Raw genomic sequence first — 22,829 nt, forward strand, 5'->3', positions numbered from 1 at the left:
AGAAACAGACCTAAAAAGACACAGGCACTAGGCTTAGTAGAAGGGGACATTAAAAAATGTATATATTCCATATGTTCAAGATGGTAAAGAAAAGCATAAACAGAATAAAGATAGATATGAAAGATATAAAAGGACTCAAATCAAATTTCTAGAAATGAAAAATACAGTAAGACTAGAAATACAATAGATGAGATTAGTAGCAGATTAGACACCTCAGAAGAAAAAAACAAAGAAACTTGAAGACATTGCTATAGAAGGTATTTAACATGAAATACAGAAAGAAAAACATGCAGGAAAAAAATACAGCAAAAAAAGAACAAGGCCAGGCATGGTGGCTCACACTTGTAATCCCAGCACTTTGGGAGGCCAAGGTGGGTGGGTCATCTGAGATAAGGAGTTCAAGACCAGCCTAGCCAACATGACAAAACCCCATCTCTAACAAAAATACAAAAATTAGCCAGGCATGGTGGTATGCACCTATAGTTCCAGGCAGTCAAGAGGCCGAGGAAGGAGAATCGCTTAAACCCAGGAGGCAGGGGTTGCAGTGAGCCAGCATCATGCCACTGCACTCCAGCCTGGGCGAAAGAGCAAGACTCCATCTCAAAAAAAAAAAAAAAAAAAAAAAAAAAGAAAAAAAGAAAGAAAAGGGAAGGGAAGGAGAAAGGGGAAAAGGGGGAAAAGGAGAAAAAGGGGAAAAAGGGAAAAAATGAGAAAGGCAAAGCAGAAGACAGTGCGGCAACATTTTTAAAGCACTCAAAAAAAAAAAAACAAACAAAAAAAAACAAAAAAAACAAAAGATTATCAACCTAGAATTCAATACCCAGCAAAATATCTTTTAAAAATAAAGATAAAATGTTTTTTTCCAGACATAAAAGCTGGAAGAATTCATCACTAGTAGATCTGCACCACAAGAAATGTATTTTTGTTTGTTTTCTAAGAATAGAGACAGGGTTTTGCTTTGTTGCCCAGGCTGGTTTTGAACTCCTGGCTTCAAGAGATCCTCCCACCTCAGCCTCCTAAAGTATTGGGTTTACATGTATGAGCCACTGCACCTGTCTAAGAAATGTCAAAAAAAAAAAAAAAAAAAAAAAAAAGGTTTTATAGTCAGAAGGAAAACAAAAGGAATGTGGATCTACACAAGGAATGAAGAGCACTAGAAAGGTAAATATGCAATTAAACAAAACATCTTTTTTCTTTTGTTTTGAACTCTCTTTAAAAGACAATTGGTGGTTTAAAAGAAAAATAATATCAATGTATTGTGGAGTTTATAACTTCTGAAACAAAATGTACGACAACAGCAGCCCAAAGGTTGGAAAAGGATTTGAAAATGGAAATATACTGTTCTAAGATTCTTATACTATATATGAAGTAGTGTAATACTATTTAAAGACTATGAAAGCTTAAAGATGCATACTGTAAATCAAAAGACACCAATTACAAAATAAAACAAAGAAATATAGACAGTTAAGCCTAGAAAGGAGATAAAACAGATTTAAAAATTCAATCCAAAAGAAGGCAGAAAAAGAGAAAAGGGAGAAAAAGAAGATGAGAAAAATAGAAAATGAATAATAAGATGGAGAATTTAAACCCAACTATATCAATAGTCACATTAAATTTAAACCTAAACATCCAAATTAAAGGGTAGATTTTCCTAGACTAGATTTAAGAAAGCAACACCCAACTATATGCTGCCTATAAGAAAATCAGTTCTTTAAGAATAAAGACACATATAAATAAAGGAATGGGGAAAATATGCCATGTTAATATTAATGAAAAGAAAGCTGGAATGGCTTTACTAGTATTGGGCACAAGTAGTTTTCAGAGCAAACAATATTACTAGAGGGTCATTTCATAATGATTAAAGGAGTAAATTCATCAAAGGACATTACAAATCTAATGGTTTATGCACCTAAATTCTATGTGTTAGAGACTGGATTAGGTATTGTGAGAGAGATTTGTTTTTTTAAGTGAGCCAGGAGTTTTCTTTTGAGGACCTCTCTAACCCTTTGCCCCATTTATCTCTTGGTCTCACTTATCTCTTGGTTACTGCTCTTAAGCATTAAAAACCTTAGTCCTTAGTTCACTAACATTCCTCCTCACTACATGTCCTGGGCTCTCGCTCATTGTAATTTTTGGCTTCTTGACCTCCTCATGCACTCCCAAGATCATTTATTAGAATACAGTAAACTACCCAGAAATGTTCTGTCTCTGGAAATACTAAGGTGAAACATCTCTTTGACTATAACCTCCTACACTTTCACTCTCATTGTTAGTCCTACTATACCTATTAAACTTCATTAAACTCATTAAGTTAAACTTCATTATTTAATAAATGAATGATTTTATGAAATATCCTTTTACTTTTTGTTTGCATTGTTTTGTTTTGTTTTGTATTATTTTTGAGTCAGGGTCTCATTCTGCCACCCAGGCTGGAGTGCTGTGGTACAATCACAGCTCACTGCTGCCTTAACGTCCCAGGCTCAGGCGATTCTCCCAGTTCAGCCTCCCAAGTAGCTAGGACCACAGGCGTGGGCCACTACACCTGGCTCATTTTTAAAATTATTTGTAGAGACAGGGTCTCCCTCTGTTGCCAAAGCTGGTCTTGAACTCCTAAACTCAAGCAATCCTCTCACCTTGGCCTCCCAAAGTGCTGGGATTACAGGCATGAGATACTGCACCCTGCCAAATATCCTGTTTCTTAGAACCTCTACTTTCCAACAAATCTCCTATCTTCTCTCTGCAGGTGAAAACTCCAAAGCTCAACATTCTAACCACTCTAGGGAGGGAGGATGGGAGGAAGAGAGCTGAGTGTGCACCAAGGAGTAGTAAGATGCCAAACTTGTTAGTGAAGAAGCATCTTGGAAGTATACCCTGTAGCTCCAGACACCTGCTGATGACATATAGAGACAAATCACCCAATCAAGTTCTCCCCAAATTCCTGACCCATAAAATAATGAGCAAAACAAAATAGTTGTTTAAAGCCATTAATTTGTAATCCTGCAATAGAGAACACTCCTAATGGCTCTTTTCCATCAATATTTAATCCCTTTCTCATTAAAAATATATATACATATATTTCCTCCACTTCACACACATCAAGCTGTATCTTTACTTCTGTTATATCTTTATTTCTCTTCACAGGCAAAACTTTTAGTAAATATCATCTGTTATCACTGTGTCCACTTTATCTCTCATTCACATCTCATCCTATCCCCACCTCTTCATTTAACGGTTCCTGTCACTGTCACCAGTGACTTCATTTTTGCTAAAACTTTTCAGCTCTTATCTGAAACAGCAAGCACTCACTCAGACTTTGTAATTCCCTTTTTTCTTTTTTTAAATTTTTATTTATTTATTTATTTTTTTGAGACAGAGCCTCACTCTGTTACCGAGGCTGGAGTGCAATGGAATGATCTTGGCTCACACAACCTCCACCTCCCGGGTTCAAGGGATTCTCATGCCTCAGCCTCCTGAGTAGCTGGAATTATAGCTATGTGCCACCACGCCCAGCTAATCTTTGCATTTTTAGTAGAGACAGGTTTTTGTCATATTGGTCAGGCTAGTCTCGAACTCCTGGCCTGAAGCGATCTGCCTGCCTCAGCCTCCCAAAGTGCTGGGATTACAGGTGGCAGCCATTGCACCTGGCTGTTCTCTCTATGATACCACTTCTGATTTTCCTCTTATCTTCCCTTGCTGTTCTATTTCAATCTCTTTCGTAGGCACAGGCTTCTCTTTTCTGTCCATCCTTTAAATGTTGGAGCTCCTCAGCATTCTATCTTTAGCCTTCTTTTCTCGTACTACATTCTCCCCTTAAGTGATCTTATCCCTTTTCCAAACTCCGTTACTCAGCAAAGCATAAGAATTAATAGCTTTAGTGCTAGAAAGACCTGGGTTCAAATCACAGATCTTGCCACTGAGTTTGTGTGGTCTAGGGCAAGTTATTAAACTTTTCTAAGCATTCATTTCCTGATCTAGGGTAATACTACCTCATGGATTATTATGAAAATTAAATTTAAGAAGTGCTCATCAAAGTACCTAGCACAAGATAAACTGTCAATAGAGTGGCATTTTTTATTACACATGTATGGCAGCTCTCAAGTCCATAATCTTAGCCTAAATTTCTTTCCTAAGCGCCAGACACACATATCCAATTGCTACTTGACACCTCTGTTTAAATGACCTATAAGTACTTCAAACTCAATCAAATGGAATTCATCTTCCCAAGCAAATCTCATCCAATTCTAAGTATCTTATTTTAATGAATGACACTACTACCACTTAAGTTATATAAGCCAGAAGCCTGGATATCATCATAAGTTGACTCCTTTCTGTCCTTTACCCTTATGTAATTAATTGCTACATTTTATAATACAATGTCAGATATTGTTTTAAGTACTTTACATGAATTTAACATGAGATATGCACATACAGTAAAATATTAAGTTTATAAATGACTATTAAGTATATCAATAATAAACTGCTTAAGACTAAATAAGGGAAGAATGACTATAGACTAGGATGATCAGGAAAGGCAAAATGAACCTTAAAATCTGGTCAACAGAAAGGCAGAGGAAAGCATTTTAAGACTCAAGAACAGGCAAAAACAAACGCAATTGTGTGAGTGAAAGACAAGTCTGAATGGAGAAGAGAATATAGACAAGGGTTCTCAAACTTTTTGGATTCAAAACCCTTTTATATTCTTAAAATTACTAAGGACTCCAAAAGCTTTTGTTCATGTGGGTTAAATAAATTAATATTTACTTTATATTAAATCTTAATTTATTTAAAATTTAAGTAAATCAGAAATTTTTAAAAATTACAACCCACACAATTCACTCATTTAATGTGTAGAATTCAATGGTTTTTAGTATATTCACAGAGATGATAAAAATGTTATAAAATAGACTATAATAATGAGTCAATTTTACAACATTTTCATTATCTCAGAAACTCTCCAGCCACCATCCTCCAAACCCCTAGTCCTCCCCATCAGCCTTAGGCAACCAATAATCTACTTCCTATCTCTACTGAATTGCCTATTGTGGACATTTCATATAAATGAATTTATATAATTTTGGTTTTCTGTGACTGGCTTCTTTCAACATATTTTCAAGGTGATCATATATTCTTCCACTAAGAAGCATAAAATAGCTAATAGCTTTTTTTACATTAAAGGATATTGAGGCTCAAACAAAACTTGAGAAAATTTAAGAATATTTATTTTAAACAATAAACCCATTATGTTAACATAAATAATTTTTTAAATGAAAAATAACCACATTCTTCAAAACAAAAAATATAGAACAATAGCACTGTTTTATAATCTTCTGAATGTCTTTACTAGCTGGCATAATAGAAAAGATCTGAATTTTCATATCTGCTTCTACATTTACTTTGTTGCAATATGCTGTTTTGGTTGAAATATACAAAGAAAAATCTGGCCTCAGATAGAAAGAGGAGGAGTATTGCATAGCCTTTTCAGGTAATTATGGTGATTGCTTTCTGACACTACAACAAAACTCAACAAGTCATAGTTTCTTAAAGGTTAGTTATAGGGTGGAACTGGAAACAATATCACTGAACAGAAATATTCTTTTCGTATTTTAATACCTTAAAATCCATTGGTTCATCTTGAACTTTTGATGAATCTCTTACCCATGAATGATTTTATAATTATGTATTTGGTCAATTGGAAATACTAGTTCACTGAATTACAATAGTCCTTCTAAATGTTTACAAATCTCTGTATACAGTATTTTAAAAATCACATTCATTGATATCACTACTGATTTTATCAGAAAAGTCTTTAATATATTAGGAATCTGTCAAGCTTTCAGTGGTGGATACAAGTTTCTAAAAATCTAATTTTTACTTGAAAACACAAAATTTATCATTGGCAACCTTTACTGTCAGTTGTTTTCCTTGAAGTGACAGGCTCACTTTGCTCATTTTTAAGAATCTACCACATACCCAAGTATGAATAAACGCAACTGCTTATCAGTCTTACAAGTAAAACATGTGTTTCATGAAAAGAGTGACTGGTTCAGTTCACAACTCAACCAACAAAATAACTATTTTTCCTCAAGACAACTATCATAATTTGGTATGCAACTTGCTACATATTTTAATTTCATCACATTGAATATTAAAAAGACATAAGAGTGGAGATTTAATAAAATGTCTTTTACTGCTTCATCAAGGACATTCTTAAATGAAACTGACATGTTATGTTTTGTTTCTTTAACTGAAAATGTGCAGTGGTGAAGATTACAATGACTACTAGCCAGTTTCATGTCACTGCCTCGATTTGTGCAAAGGTGCCAACAGCTTCACATAATCAGTTTAAATGTCAACATACTGGAAAAGGTAAATAACATCTTAATATAATAGTAATATGAAAATAGTTTTTACTTTGCAAATTCCTTGAAATGGTTTCAGGAACCATCAAGAAATCATGCACACTTATAACTGCTGACATTTAAAAATGTTGAAAAAAAAACTAAGCAGGAGACAAAACGTCTAAAACAGGTTTTTTTTTTTTTTGGATGTTATTTCTTATTTTAAACAAATTTATTTCCTTGCTTCATGAGAAAGAGCATTCTAAAAACAGTGTAGCCAGCATGCAATCACATTGCTGCAGAACATTGAATAAGCTTTAAAAAAATCACCGCAGAGAAGGGGATGGTAAATTGTTAAAATCAGGAAAGAGCATCCAACAAGGTAGGAATCCAGTTTGGTTCCCACAGTGGGGCGATCAGTTTAGAAAGTTCATTCATGATGCTAATTACAACAATGGAATGGAAACATTTCAGTTGATACTAGATACTTTCATATACTTGTTTTGGTAAACTGCAACAAGCTGTCACAAATCCCAGTAGTCCCAAAAATTAACATTGATGTTTCAAGTTTAGATTGTTAAGAAACCTACTGAGAGACAGGTCAATTTGAATTACTGCATATATTACCATGGATTATTTTGAAGATACTTTGCTATTTCTTTTTAAAATATTTCTGAGGGTAGTTTTTATTCTTCAAGTTTACTATGGTACAGGTGGTGATTCAAAGAAAAACAAAAGTGACACTTAGATTTTGCAGGCATTCAATAAATATAGACTCGAAGAATGAATAGATGAGTGGATGCATAAAGGGCCATAAAACTATCCATTAAATCTGGTGAAGAAATAATTTCTAGTGGAAGCTAAGGCCTAAAATCTAAAACAATCCCGCAAGGATGTATTCCTGATAGTCCAATACTAGTAAATATTTTATTGAAGCAGCTGAAGCAATAAACAATCACTTATTTATATACTTATAAGAAACCTTAGGCTCACAAAAATATACATGTTTTAAAAAGGAAATCTAAGGCACACAAAATACTAAAACAAGTCAGTGAATTACCCTATTTTACATATTCAACAAGCAGAAATCTACTGGTACAGGATGGTCTATCAATGGACATTTTGTTATTTACAATCCCTTCATATTCCTTTACTTGGATTAGTCGAAAGCTCAAAACAGATACTTTGCACAGTATATTAATAAGTTACAATGAGTTTTTCTTTAGAGAGCCTGCTGGAACTGTCTGCTTTTGTACCAAAATGGTAAGTGTTAGCAGTTGTGGGCTTCCTATGGCATTTCCAAGGGAGAAGCACCATTAGGTTTTCCACACTCCCAAGGAATCTGGCACTTTGAATGTTATAGTTTCACATGCCAGAGATATCACATTTAATATTTAAATTCAGAGGCTTATGACTGCCACGTCTCCTATTGTAAATCGATTATACTCTTTTCCAAACTTTGGGCTTGTCACTTTTTCTCCAAAAGCTCTCAAAAATAAAGGAATATTGTTTAGAAGCCCTGAAAAACTGAGCTAAACAGGCTTGAGTACGAGCAATTTTTAAAGAGTAAATTTCTAATACTTTCTACACAATTTTCCAAGCCTTTATCTTTTTTGTATCCTCACAATGTCTCTCTCAATTCAAGGCATATGGCAGATGTTCAATAAATATGTGTTGATGGAAATAAAATTAATTATCTAAAATAAATAATAGTTACTTTCAGATGACACAGTAATATTGCAATATCAATTTCTGGGAGTAGAGGACACATAAGCCTTTAAAAAGTACTCTATGTGCTTATTTTATTTACTTATCTATTTATTTATTTTTGCTTTCACTTAATTCCCCAGATTCAGAAAGTTGTCTTCTAATTACTCCTTTTCTTATCAAGTGTAAGTAGTTACCAAATTCAATAATAGGAGTGTAACATTCTATCAATTCCCCATGCTTCTCTCCTCTATTCACTCTGTCTATATGGCAATATAAGAAAACACTAAGAAATAAATTATCTCTTAGTCATTAAAAATTCAAAACATAAGAAAACTAAAACTAATGTTACATGTGCAAATTAGGATTGTAGGATACCTAAAGTCTTAATTTTTAACTACCATTTCTACATGCTGATACAAATTAAAGATATATACTTAGCATGCAACACAGTTTTAAAAGAAACCATTAATCTACAAATCTGATGATTCACAAAGTATTATCCAACTATGCAGATTTGAAGAGCATAACCTCAAATTGCCACCTTTATTAAACAAAAGCCTTATCAATGGTTATAATGTTATAAAGAGAATCCTAGACAATACAATCTGTGCCCCATAATGATTGAACAAGTACCTATAATTGAACAATAGTATTATACTTTAATAATGGGAAAAAATGAATCCTACTAAGTTGAACAAGAAAAAAATGTACTTTTTAATAATCTAAATCTCATAATCTCACAATTTAAGGGCAGACATGTACATTTTCAAATAAAGCACCATATTTTAAATAAATTACCTAAATACTTCAAAGAATTCTGTTTTGTTTTAAAGTACCATATTTTAAGAAAAGCTATTCTTAAATAAATCACTGTGCTGTATTAGATGGTTTAGGGCACTCAAATAAAGCTCCATTTTAATATTCCACTTGATTCTTGGGCTATAGGCTGAAATAACATTATTCATTTAATTGTCTATTTGTTCTTCAGGTAGATGTTAAGAAACACCTCTCACTCACAGATAATCTGTTAGCCAAATGCATATGAATGAATTTCTTCAATTATTTAGCTAGTTACTTACTGAGAGCCACGCAAGGGATTCCATGATTCGATGTTCACATCGTTCTAAATGTTTTATCATTTCTCTTGTCAAGTTGCCTTCTGCTTTGATAAAACTTTCAATCACTTTGTAAAAATCAAAGGCTTTTAAATTAAGGACATTCAGAATCCATGGGAAGGACAAATCTGTTCCAGAATCAAGATTCTGAGATGTGCTTCCTAAAAATGGAAAAAAAAAAAAAATGTAACTTAGGTATGTAATATTAACCCTTGAGCTAGGTAGTTTTTTGGAAGGTCATATCAAACAAAGAAAACAGTAGAAAGGTTAAACAATTTTTATTTAGAGCATAATTTTTTATTTTAGAGTCTACAGACTCAGAAGAAATAGCCTTCCAATTTTTGAGTGTATACACATGTATCTTTTTCCTAGAGAAAGGGCTTATAGCTTATCTCAAATTTGCAAATGTTTAAATACCCTAAACTTACATCAGGAACAGGTTTAGTATCTTACCAGCCATTCATTAGCATATCCATTTTAATTCTCATTAATCCTTGGTAAGAGGAGAGAGAGATTCTTCAAGATTTTGCTAATTTCATTAGTTAGAAAATGGTATCTCTTTAAAATATGCATTTCTTGATTATTAATGAGGATTCACAGTTTTCCTTATTTGTTTACTAATAAGGAAACTAAAAGTTCCTCTTTTACTCTGTTTTGCATCCTTACACAAATGTTCCTTTTCTTTCTGCAAGCAAAACTTTCTTTTAACATTTGCAATGTAATTTGCAAAGTGATATATATTCATATTTTTAAAAACACTGTAATTGGCCTTTGTTCTATTTATCTGGTGGATTCTAGCTTCAATCTTTAGTTTTATAACCATGAAGGTTATAGCAGGGCTTCCATATCAGTCGAGGTCACTTTTCAATACTCCTTGGGCACTTTACAATCTCACAGGTCTTCGGAGGGATTTCAAAAGGTACCTTTTCTGGATTCAGTATACTCAGAAGAGGAGCCTAGTGAAATACTATCCCCAAGATGACCTCAGATATTTCAAATAAGCCTCTTAAATGGCTTATAATGACCAATTACGTTCTTCGGTATATAGTGATCTAAAATAAGCATTCCTTCTCCTTAACCTCACACTGTCCCCCTGCCCCTACCAAAGAAACACACCACATTTTAACTTTAAACAAAATGTTTATTTACAAAAATTTAACTTACTGCTATATGTGGCCATTACAACCTCAAGAGCACACGCCAATAAAGACATATGAAAAATGTTGTCGTTTAGAAGTTTGCTAAAGGAAAAAAGAAAAAAGTTACAAAATATTTACTTTTATAAAAAGAAAAAATTGTTTTACTAAAAGTAAAAAATTTACCTAAAATTTTGAATGGATAATCGTTCTTCTTCCTGAAATAGATAATTAAAAAGAAGAAGAAGAAGTTTAATTGAAATCTTATTTGTGTCAGCATTGAATTATTATTATTTTTTTTTTTTTGAGACAGAGTCTTGCTCTGTTGCCAGGCTGGAGTATGGTGGTGTGATCTTGGCTCACTGCAACCTCTGCCTCCAGGGTTCAAGCGATTCTTCTGCCTCAGCCTCCCAAGTAGCTGGAACTACAAGCACACACCACCATTCCCAGTTAATTTTTGTACTTTTAGTAGAGACAGGGTTTCACCATGTTGGCCAGGATGGTCTCGATTTCTTCACCTTGTCATCCACCCACCTTGGCGTCCCAAAGTGCTGGGATTACAGGCATGAGCCACCATGCCTGGCTGAAATTTTTTTATATTGTTTTTAACTTACTGATTTAAGCATGGATTCCATTACTCGGTAATACAAGCGAACTCCAAGTTTGTATCGCTACAAACAAACAAAAAGGAAAATTAGAGTCTGCTATTTCAGAAAATCACAATTACTAATTTTTTTTTTTTTTTTTGAGATGGAGTCCCATTGTTTTGCCCCGGCTGGCCTTCACACTCCTGTGCTCAAGAGATCCTCCTGCTTTGGCCTTCCAAGAGTCTGGGATTACATGAATGCACCACTATACCCAGCTGACAATTACTAATTTTTTAAAAAGCATTTTCTTAAAACACAGTTCTCACCCTTCTTAGAAATATGGCTGCCAAGAGAAAAGCTAGCTTGTCTAAAACTCAAGTCTGAAGTGGTGATTAACATTCTCAAGTAAATTAACAAGACGGTAGGTCCAGTACCTGGATTTCCTTAATTCCATTTCAGTCTATATCATTCATACTAAAGATAGGTTATGTGCCCAGTACTATTTTAAGCACTTTATGTAACTTCTATAACATTTCTCATGACCTAGAACATGTATTTTCAAGATGGTTCTCTAGGATTACGAGAACAGTCTTTGTCCATAAATTTAGTAAAACGGATACAGGCAAAAATCAGATCAAATTGACCGTATCAGCAAAAAGTTTTAACCAAAAAATAAGTTCCCATTATTTGAAAGAATAACCAAATTTTAGAGATATAAACACATACCATATTATTTCATTTCAAATTAAGAGCAAAAGTCTCTTATACAATCATGCACTGCATAACAATGTTTTTGGTCAATAACTGACTGTATATATAACAGTGGTCCCATAAGATTATATGGAGCTGAAAAATTCCTACTGCTTAGTGTAATGTTGTAGTGCAATGCATTATTCACACCCTTGTGATGATGCTGATGTAAATAAACCTACTGCACTGCCAGTCATATAAAAGTACAGTACATACAATCATGTCTAGTACATAATACTTGATAATGGATATGTTACTGGTTTATGTATTTATTATACTATACTTTTTATTATTTTAGAGCATCCTCCTCCTACTTGTGAAAAAAAAAATGTTATCTCTAAAACACTGTCAGGCAGCTCCTTCAGGAGATATTCCAGAAGACAGCATCATCATCATAGGAGATGATAAATTTGAAGGCAGAGGACAGTGGTATTGTTAATCCTGACCTTGTGTAGGCCTTGGTTAATGTGTGTGTGTTTGTCTTTGTTTTTGGCAAAAATGTTTATGAAATTGAAAAAAAATTTAAATAAAAAAGTATAGAATAAGGATTGTAAAGAAAGAAAATATTTTTGTACAGCTGTACAATGTGTTTGTGTTTTAAGCTAAGTTTTATTGTAAGAGTCAAAAGTGTTTTACAAACTGAAGATTTATAAAGTAAAAATGTTACAGTGAGCTATGATTAATTTACTATGGAAAAAAGAAAACATGTTTATGAAATTAGTTTAGCCTCAGTGTAGTGTTTATAAAGTCTACAATAGTGTACAGTAATGTTGTAGGCCTTTCACATTCACTCACCACTCACTCAATGACTCATCCAGAGCAACTTTCAGTCCTGTAAGCTCCATTCATAGGAAGTGCTCTGTGCAGGTGTTCCATTTTTCTTTTATACTGTCTCTTTACTGTACCTTTTCTGTTTAGATATGATCAGATACACAAATGGTAACACATTATGTTACCATTATCTACAGTATTCAGTACACATGCTGTACTGGTCTGTAGCCTAGGAACAAATAGGCTATATCATACAGCTTAGATGTACAATCGGCTATACCATCTAGGTTTGCATAGGTATACTCTGCAATGTTCACACAACAAAATTGCCTAAGGATCCATTTGTCAGAACATACCCCTGTTGTTAAGTGGCCTGTGGCTATATAATCAAAAAGAACCATTAAATATAGATGTTTAAATACTGATGGCATCAAAATATAACCTCACTATACTGAAATAAATGTGTACGGTGGACTACAGTTTTCCTATATATTTTTGTACATTATCCTCATTAATGCCACACAACAAAACCTGAATCTCAGAAAAGTTAAATGACATGTCCAAGATCAACAAAGGTAGAACCAAATATAAACCCAGGGCTATAACTCCATGGCCCATACTCTTCCCTATTATATTAGCTTTAGATTTCCTGGAATAATAATCATATCACTGAGAAATGGCATTAATAATCCTATTCACATTAGAATATGCATACATGAACAGTCATACATGTTGAAGTTAAAGCAAAATCAAAAATTCAGTAATATCAAAGATTTTAACTTTTTTCTTAGTTGTATTTTCTAAAATTTCTACAATTGATATATGTTCCTTTATTACATAGTTTTTATAACGGGATGGGAGGTAATTTCCCATAAATAGCAGCATACACAAGCAACAGGAATATAGTATCTGCCAGTATTTTATACTAGTAGTAAAATACCGTTAGAGTATTTATACAAACTGGAAAGATGCTGCTTTTAACAATATTATACTATAGTGACACTAATTAAAATGAATTCAAGTTACCTGTGATCCAATTTCAACACATCCCTGTCCCACAGCTTCAGCAAATTTCTCTTTAAAGATGTAACCAATATCTTTCACTCTTTTCAGTATACTTTCTTTTGGATTAACTGTGCAGTTCTTTAGGAGATAAAAATGGAAATCAATGTCGAGGATATCATCAGAATTAATATTTTCTGCTCCATGATATATGACTTTTAAAATTGTTTATTAAACTGTGGAAACACTTCCACAATAACTAGGTAAACACAGCTATTGAACATAAGCAGACAATATAATTTCACTGAATGTTAATGACCAAAAAATACTAGAGTACAACTAAAAAACCCTAATCTAAATTTTCTGCCACTAGGCTAGAGAAGAGCAACTTTGTTAAGTTTTCCATCAATCAAAAAGAGCCTCACACATTCTCATAAAATGTCTTTAATTAAGAGTTATATTGGGATGGATGTTGCTTCCAAAAAAGCAAATGAAATAAAACCAAGACCTGAACTTGATACCATTTCCTAATTTTTTTTTTTTTTTTTTTTTTTTTTTTTTGGATGAAGTCTCACTCTGTCACTCAGGCAGGAGTGCAATGGCACGATCTCAGCTCACTGCAACCTCTTCCTTCCAAGTTCGAGTGATTTTCCTGCCTCAGCCTCCTGTGTAGCTGAGATTACAGGTATGTGCCACCATGCCTGTCTAATTTTTATATTTTTAGTAGAGACGGGGTTTCATTATGTTGGCCAGGCTGGTCTTGAACTCCTGACCTCAGATGATCCACCCACCTTGGCCTCCCAAAGTGCTGGGATTACAGGTATGAGCCATTGTGCCCGCCCCATTTCCTAATTTTAAAATGTGCTTTGAAAGAGTTACGAATTAGCTAAATCATTTAATTACATTTTCAGAAATACAAGATAGGGAAATAGTTGCAAAAGAAATTCCAACACGTGTATCATTTGGAGTGAGGTTATTCAACTTTAATAATGAAAACACATCATAAGATGTATTAAAATGCATATGATAATATATAATTCATATTATGATATATTAAAAGTAATCACACCATGATTCTCACCAGCTACAAAGATTTATTCTATTTTTTATCCTTTCTACACAGAACACATTCAAAATATACATTAGAAAATAAAGTTTGTAAAATGAAGATTATGGCCAGGCACAGTGGCTCATGCCTGTTATCCCAGCACTTTGGGAAACTGAGGTGGTCAGATCACCTGAGGTCTGGAGTTCAAGACCAGCCTGGGAACCATTGTACACCATCTCTGCAAAAATTACAATAATTAGCTAGATGTGGTGGCAGGATCCAGTAATCCCAGCTACTTGGGAGGCTGAGGCTAAGAATCACCTGAACCCAGGATGTGGAGGTTGTAGTGAGCCACGATTGTGCCACTGCACTCAGCCTAGGCAACAGAGTGAAACTCTGTCTCAAAAAAAAAAAAAATAAAGTAAAATTAAGATTATAATTTTCTTTGTAATGTGCATTGTCTTTCAACATTTTCACATTCTAGAATATCAGTAATTCTATATTTCTGAAGAGAAAAAAAAAAAAAAAAAAACAGCACACAAATCTTAGAAACATATAACAAGCATTTCCTGTCATGAAAGAATTGTTGCCAAAATGTCCATTAAAATGTTCATAGCTTCTAAGATTTTACATGGAGGGAAGATGGCATTAATTTTAAAAATGAAGAAACTTGGACTAATAAAGAAGTAAAATGAAGGAAAAGCATAATGACCATCAAGACACATTCACTTTGAGATATACAGCTTATCATCTACATAATTAAGCTTTTAAGCTTAATTAAAAGTTAAGCTTTAAATTGAGCTCTGGAAAATGTCTTTCACATGCACTCATATGTTCACTGCTGTGCTATTCACAATAGCAGATATAGAATTAGCCTAGGTGCCCATCAATGATGGATTGGATAAAGAAAATGTGGTACTTATACACCATGGAGTATTATACAGTCATAAAAAGAACAAAATCATGCCCTTTGCAGCCACATGGGTGTAGCTGGAGGTCATTATCCTAAACAAATTAACAGAAAGAGAAAGCCAAATACTGTATGTTCTCACTAATAAGTGGGAGCTAAATATAGGGTACTTATGGACATAAAGATGGCAACAATAGACACTGGGGACTACTAGAGGGAGGAGGGAATGAGGGGAGTGAGGGTTAAGAAACTATATAAAAACATAAATAAAGATCATATAGTTTCCAAGTTTAAAAAAAATGTCTTTGGGGCAGAAGTTTTTTAAAATAAAAAAGAGCTCCTACATACTCCAAATATTGAAGAAAGTATTCAAAATGATATCAGAAGAAAGAGCTTATCATTCTTTTAAATTATTTCATTCTCTCTTGCTAAAAGGTTTAAGTAATTGGGTACATATGTTTTGGCATATATTCTTGTGCTATAGATAACTCATAAACAAAAGCAACTTTATGTATGTTGGACAAACAAAATCAATTCTGAGCCAAAACAATTATGAATATTATGACAGAAATTACTTTGCTAATTCCTAGGGGAACATAGCAAGAGATGACAACAGATTATGACAAAATCACAGACATGTTATGGCAACGAATGAATTGTTAACAACTACAAAAAGCACAGTTGCTGAAATTAGTCAAATTTTAGTAGGTCTCCTGGCCCTATGTTCAATTTCAGTGGATGAACATTTCAGTGGGTCCCAGCCCTCATCTGAGTTTAAGTAAGGAGTGAAGGAGTAAGCAAGCAATATAGATGATAGTTTCATTCTCTCTCTTTCTCTCTCCTTGTCTTCAGGGGAGAGAGGGTAACAGATGCCTTTAGATATCAAACTCAGGGTCTAACAGGAGTTGCAAACTACAATGCTCACAGGGCCAGGTAAGAATTGTAAATAAAAATGGGTTAAATATTGGATTAAAAAGATTGTAGGGGTATGGCGAATGTTAAGTCCTATCTAACACTACATTCAAAGAAAAGATCTTAAAAGTAACCAGAGAAAAAACGATGGATTAACTATAAAGGAACAACAATTAGATTGATTGACAGAAGACTTTTTAATTAGAAAAAATGGGATCCATGGAATGTAATATCTTTTAACTTATAGGAGTTTAAAAAGTAAACGTCAACCATGGAATTGAAGATCCAGCAAAGCTATTTCACAAAAAATAAGGGTAAAGAAAATTTCAGACCAACAAAACAAAACAAAAACTCAAAAAGTTCATCCCAAATTAATATCACTAAAGTGTTTATCAAAGAATATATCTGAAGAAGAAAAAAATTTATCTAAGAAGTGGGCATAAGTTGCAAGAATATAAAATTTTTTAAAATAACACTGTATAAATGAAACAATGCTACTAATAATATCTAATTTGTAGGATTAAAAAAGCAAGAAAAGATTATGAATAACTACATGTTAGGAGATAAGTGTTTTAAAAAGAACTTAGTACTTTAACTTTTAATTTCAAGTTTCTTTGCCAATATATTACAATAAATAATGTTTCACATTTGGCTTACATTAAAATAGGAAATCAGATTTTCTGATGGCTGATCACTTGCTGAATTTAAAATCATCATTAATTGTTGGATAGTGTTCATAACAGTCCTAGAGGGGAAAAAATAGGAAGATGTGTTAAGCAATGAAGGGAGAGAAAAAATGAAAAAATGAAATGTTATCTATTTCCCAAGTTAAACGTATCTTTAAATACACTGCCTCCCACTTATCTTTAAGTCCCCTGAAATAAGACTGTGGTTTATAAGAAATTACATTTTGCTTAAATCTTTAGGAAAATAAGTATTCACACTGATAAGTTTATAGCTATAGAATGGATATACTTACTTACCAATAAAACTATATATCAACAAAATAGTGGCATTATTTTTAGGAGAAACTATATAAACTGGCAACAAAATAGTATTGTTTCAAGAGAACATTGCTACAATCAAATATTAAACACTTTCAAACTAAAGACAATAAGATATTTAGCAACTCAAGTAAAGAATCAGACGATTCTTCTTTACAGAGATCTTCAAGAAGAAAGGATACTAAGATCCTAGATGCATTTAAAAGTCACCATTTTCAAAGCATAAAATTTGGTCAATCTCCTAAGATCCCATTGATTCTATAATTTTCTGTGTGTGCATATGTGGGGGATATATGGTAAATATCAATGTTACAACTCTGGAGTAGGTGAACATTTGGGACACTTCAATTATGCAGAGAACTGTAGAATGTTTACAGCTGAAAAGATCCTCAACTATTATTTAGTAAAATATGCTCAGTGCTCTCAGCTAAGCATGCCTAAACCGGTATTTACACTTCCTCACCTTTCTTTTTTTTTTTCTTTTTTTTTTTTTGAGAAGGAGTCTTGCTCTGTCACCCAGGCTGGGCTGCAGTGGTGCGATTTTGGCTCACTATAACCTCCGCATCCTGGGTTCAAGTGATTCTCCTGCCTTAGTCTCCTGAGTAGCTGGGATTAGAAGCACTCACCACCACATCTGGCTAATTTTTGTATTTTTAGTAGAGACAGGGTTTTGCCATGTTGCCCAGGCTGGTTTTGAACTCCTGTCCTCAGATGATCCACCCACCTTGGCCTCCCAAAGTGCTGGGATTACAGGCATGAGCCACCACACCAGCCACACCTTTCAAATATATTGCAATGAGGCTTTTATATGCTTCTGTGTCCACTAATCAAACTTAACCTACAGCGATTAAAGCCACAAATGACCAACTGGTAAAAACAAAAGACTTTTCTCATTTGTTCTAATACTTAAGCTTCCTTGAAGCATTTGACACTGTTGAAGAAACACTTGCTCCTAATGAAACTCCTTCCCTCCCTCAACTTTGTTGGCTTCACTCTCTGGGGTCCCCAACCATACTTTCCCATTCACTAGAACAGCAGTTCCCACCGCTAATCTGACAGGAGGTAGACTTCAGGCGGTAATGCTTGCCTGCCCACCACTCACTTCCTGCTGTATGGGCCGGTTCCTAATGGGACACAGACTGGTCCCTGGCCGGGGAGCTGGGGCTCCTGCTCTAGAACCTAACAACTTCTATCTAGTCCTTAATGCTAGCATTCCATAGGCTTCAGCCCTTAGCCACCCACTCTTGCCATGATACACCTTCACTTCAAGCAATCTCATTTATTTTTACGGTTTTAACTCCCCTGATGATTCCCAAATCTATAAAAGGATATCCTATTGCTTACTAGGTATCTTCTTCAGAAATGCCTTAAGAACAATATTCTAAGTATGAATACATCAAATATTTATCAAATCTGTTATTGCTCCTTCATTGTCACCACTACCGTTGGTTCAGATCTTTAAAACCTCTCAACTACAGTGCTGCAATAGACAAGTCCAGAGATTTTCACACGCTATGTCTGCAGTGATAAGGCCTAGGCATATTCCTCAGTGGAACGGGACACACAATTTTTAAAAAGAAAAAAAAAAAACTTCCTCAGGGTATTCTAATTTGCACACCTGATTAAGAACCACTGAGACAGATTGACAGGTCTATTCCTCACTCTTTCTTATTCCCCTCAGTCTATCACCCCAACAAACTATTACCATGTGAACTTGCAAAAATTATGTCTGATTTTATTCTTACTCCTGCTTAACATCCATTTACAGCACAGGCTATAGCATGCACATGCTACAGTCCAAATCTGTGAGTACAGCATATAAGGCCCTTCATATCTAGTACTCACTCTCCTCTCCGGTGACTTCCTACTCTCATTTTACAGTCAATCAATACACAGCTGCCAATACTTCCCCAAATCCACTGTGTTGTGTGATATTGTGAAATACATGTTTGGTCTTTTATTTTTATTTTTTATTTTTATTTTTAGACGGCGTTTCCCTCTTGTTACCCAGGCTAGAGTGCAATGGCGCGATCTCAGCTCACCGCAACCTCCGCCTCCTGAGTTCAGGCAATTCTCCTGCCTCAACCTCCTGAGTAGCTAAGATTACAGGCACGCGCCACCATGCCCAGCTAATGTTTTGTATTTTTAGTAGAGACAGGGTTTCACCATGTTGACCAGGATGGTCTCGATCTCTTGACCTCGTGATCCACCCGCCTCGGCCTCCCAAAGTGCTGGGATTACAGGCTTGAGCCACCGCGCCCGGCCCATGTTTGGTCTTTGACCCCATATCCTGACACACAACTCCTAAAATTCTTAGAAACTCCAGTGATATCTTTTTGTATGCTAACGAATTGACTGATGGCTGGCAGCCCCTAGGAAGCTTCTGGATGGGGGCTAGTCACTAGAAAGACCAGGCAGAGTTAGAGGGTTGGAGCCTTCAGCCCCACGCCCCCAACTTCTGGGGAGGGGAGGGAAGCTGAAGGTTAGGTTGATAATAGATAACCAATGATTAAATCTATCATGCCTATGCAATGAGGCATCCATAAAAACCCAAAAGGGGAGGGTTCAGAGAACTTCCAGATAGCTGAACATGTGGAGGTTCATGGACAGCTGCCTGCTGAGGGAGGGCATAGAAGCTTCCTGTCCCATCCCCTATACTTCAGCCTATGCATCTTTACATCTGTATTCCTAATATCTTTATAATAAACCGGTAAACATAAGTGTTCCCCTGAGTTTTGTGAACCACTCTAGCAAATTAATCAAACTCAAGAGGTATCATGGGAACCCCAACTTGAAACCCTTTGGTCAGAAGATCCAAAAACCCAGACTTGCAACTGGTATCTGAAGTTGGGGGTAGTTTTGGGGTCTGATCCCTCAATCTGTGCGATCTGAGACTATCTCCAGGTAAACAGTATCAGAAGTAAATTAGAGGACACCCAGCTGGTGACTGCTGCAGAACTGATTGCTTGTTTCTCAGTGACGAAAAATTCCCCACATTTGGTCACAGAAGTCTATGTGACAGCAGTTTTCTCCACTTACATGTTTCATACTTCCATCCCTTTGCACATGCTGTTCCAACTCCCTAAAATCTTTATCCTGTGACACAGACCTTTACATGTTTCAAAATTCAGTTCAGACATTGCTTTATAGTCCCTTCTGTGTCATCTCATTAGCTTGTTTATAAATATATACTATACTTATATGAAAATGCATTCATGTATACATCTATACAGTCATTTGAAATATATTACTGATTACCTACCATGTACCAAGTATTAGGACAGGCCCTAATTATTAGATAGTCAACAAAAAAGTCATGGTCTCTGTGATATGGAATTTAAAGGCTATTTTGGGTATTAGTAAAAAAACAAGCAAACAAATGAATCTGTCAAAACAAATTGGGATACATGCTATAAAGGAATAGAACAGGATGCTAGGAGAAACAATAATAAGATACTTCAGAGAGAAATATCTTTTCAAAAGCAATATTTGTGCTGAATGAAGAGTAGCAGTTAGTAATCCATGGAAAGAAAAGACGGAAGCGTTTCAAGAAGAGGGACTATCAAGTATGAGGGTTTTCAAAGTACAAAAAGACTTGGAAAGCCCACGAAACTGAAAGAAAGCCAATGTGTGGCTAATGCAGAATGAGAAAGAAAACAAGATGAGGTTGGAGAGGCAACAGAAACCAGATCATATAAGGTCTTTTAGGCATTGTTGAGGAATCTGCACTGTATACCAATTGCAATGGAATGCAGTCAGAGGGTTTTAACAGCAAAGTAAACATAACTGATTTACATTTCTAGGAGAAATTCTGGAGGCACTGTGGAGAATAGATTTGAGAAGACAGGAAGAGTGATGAGACCAGAAGCAGCAAGATTAGGTAGTAGGCTATTGCAAAAAATCCAAGAGAAAGAGAAAGATGTCTTGGACAAGAGTTGTGAGAGCAGAAATGGAGAGAAGTAGATGGACTCAGGAAATATTTTAGAGGTAGATTATTCAATAAGCCTTGATAATAGATTTTGATGTGGGAAGTGAGTGAGGAAAAAGACATAAAAAATAGTTCTACTCCTTTAAGATTGTATGCAGATCAAACAGTGATACTTTTTTTCTTTTTTATTTACTGAAATGGAATACATTGCTATTTTAGGTTATGTTTCTTAAGGACAGACAAAACTAGGTACAATAACCATATCTTAAGCAACAAGTAAAATGCCTAGCACACAAAGATTATATATACATTTTTTTCCCTTTTTTTTGAGACAGAATTTCACTCTTGTCACCCAGGCTGAAGTGTAATGTTGCAATGTTGGCTCACTGCAACTTCTGCCTCCTGGGTTCTAGCGATTCTTCTGCCTCAGCCTCCCAAGCAGCTGGGATTACAGGCACGTGCCACCAGCTGGGGCTAATTTTTGTATTTTTAGTAGAGATGGGGTTTCACCATGTTGGCTAGGCTGGTCTCAAACTCCTGACCGCAGGTGATTTGCCCACCTTGGCCTCCCAAAGTGCTAGGATTACAGGTATGACCCACCACACTCGGCCTTCAATATATATTTCTTACATGTATGTATGAATACATGAAGAAACATGTAAACAAATATGAAGCATTATAAAGCAATGAATAAAAAGATTATAATATAATTAAAAGTAGGAAAATTCATACCTAACTGGAGTGTGTGGAGAAATCACATTCACCTCTTCATCAAGGTTACTTTTTCGTGGTGTTCTCTGTGCTTCAAAACTAAATAACGATAACTGAAGTCATTCACATACTGAAAATTTATATTTTGTGCTTTATGCATCAAAAAAGCAGTGTAATATTTCTGGTGTCTCATAAAATCATATAAAATGATAACTCAATAATAGACATGATAGGAAATAGATGACCCAACTGCTGCTTAAATAAAATCTTTTTCACTATTGTTTTTAATTGTGGTTCTCTTTCCATTATGTTTATGACAAAAAAGCTATACCAATCATTAAGTATTTTTTCTAAAGTGAAAGTCAGATGCTTTCTCCCTGGTGTTATTGATAACCAAGTTGTTCAGTAGTAAAAAGCATTAAAACTCAAGTTTTTCAATGCATTATTCCTTGTAAAAACCATATTTCCACTTAAATAAAACTAAAAACATTTTACTGTTTAATTTCTAAATTATGCATATTTTCAGTTTCATATTAAAAGAGTTCATGCTAATGACACAAAATTAACTTTACTTGAGTCAAAAATTTTAATAATCACTCTCAACCATTCCAATTTTAGGTTTCTACAGGATAATAAAAGAGACTGCACTTTTGTATTAACTTTTTTTAATAAACCAGGCAGGCAATAGTATATGAAAGGATAGAAATAAGATAGAGACCACTATTCGAAGAAATTAATTACTTTAGCCATTATTTTTTGGTGCACATTTTTAAAAATTACATTCAAGAAGGTAACTGTTATAGGATACACAATTCACATTAAATCTGTATTTGTAGATAAGTTATATGCTTAAAATACTGTTAACCTTTTCTTTGTATAAAGATGTTTGCAAGTAATTTATTATAAA

General features: G+C 34.5%; 1 protein-coding gene and 1 long non-coding RNA gene across 3 annotated transcripts in view; one reads left to right on the forward strand and one right to left on the reverse strand.

Annotated features, from left to right (window-relative positions):
* The window catches only part of RB1 (RB transcriptional corepressor 1), a 165,947-nt gene that overhangs the window by 85,638 nt on the left and 57,480 nt on the right, over nucleotides 1–22,829 (reverse strand). For both annotated transcript variants that reach the window (XM_032294666.1, XM_032294665.1), the window contains exons 11-17: nucleotides 21,944–22,021; nucleotides 16,937–17,024; nucleotides 13,434–13,550; nucleotides 10,914–10,970; nucleotides 10,486–10,517; nucleotides 10,328–10,404; nucleotides 9,128–9,324 (exon numbers count right to left, since the gene is read on the reverse strand). In XM_032294666.1, coding sequence (XP_032150557.1) covers nucleotides 9,128–9,324; nucleotides 10,328–10,404; nucleotides 10,486–10,517; nucleotides 10,914–10,970; nucleotides 13,434–13,550; nucleotides 16,937–17,024; nucleotides 21,944–22,021 — 646 coding nt within the window. The remainder of the gene's footprint in view (nucleotides 1–9,127; nucleotides 9,325–10,327; nucleotides 10,405–10,485; nucleotides 10,518–10,913; nucleotides 10,971–13,433; nucleotides 13,551–16,936; nucleotides 17,025–21,943; nucleotides 22,022–22,829) is intronic.
* LOC116562425 lies at nucleotides 763–17,286 on the forward strand. The gene is made up of 2 exons (XR_004273934.1): nucleotides 763–1,161; nucleotides 16,220–17,286. It is a non-coding gene; the product is annotated as an uncharacterized LOC116562425 (long non-coding RNA).

This window comes from Sapajus apella, unplaced genomic scaffold (genome assembly GCF_009761245.1).
Source record: "Sapajus apella isolate SASKATOON/1434 unplaced genomic scaffold, GSC_monkey_1.0 scaffold32, whole genome shotgun sequence".
NCBI classification, from domain to species: Eukaryota; Metazoa; Chordata; class Mammalia; order Primates; family Cebidae; genus Sapajus; species Sapajus apella.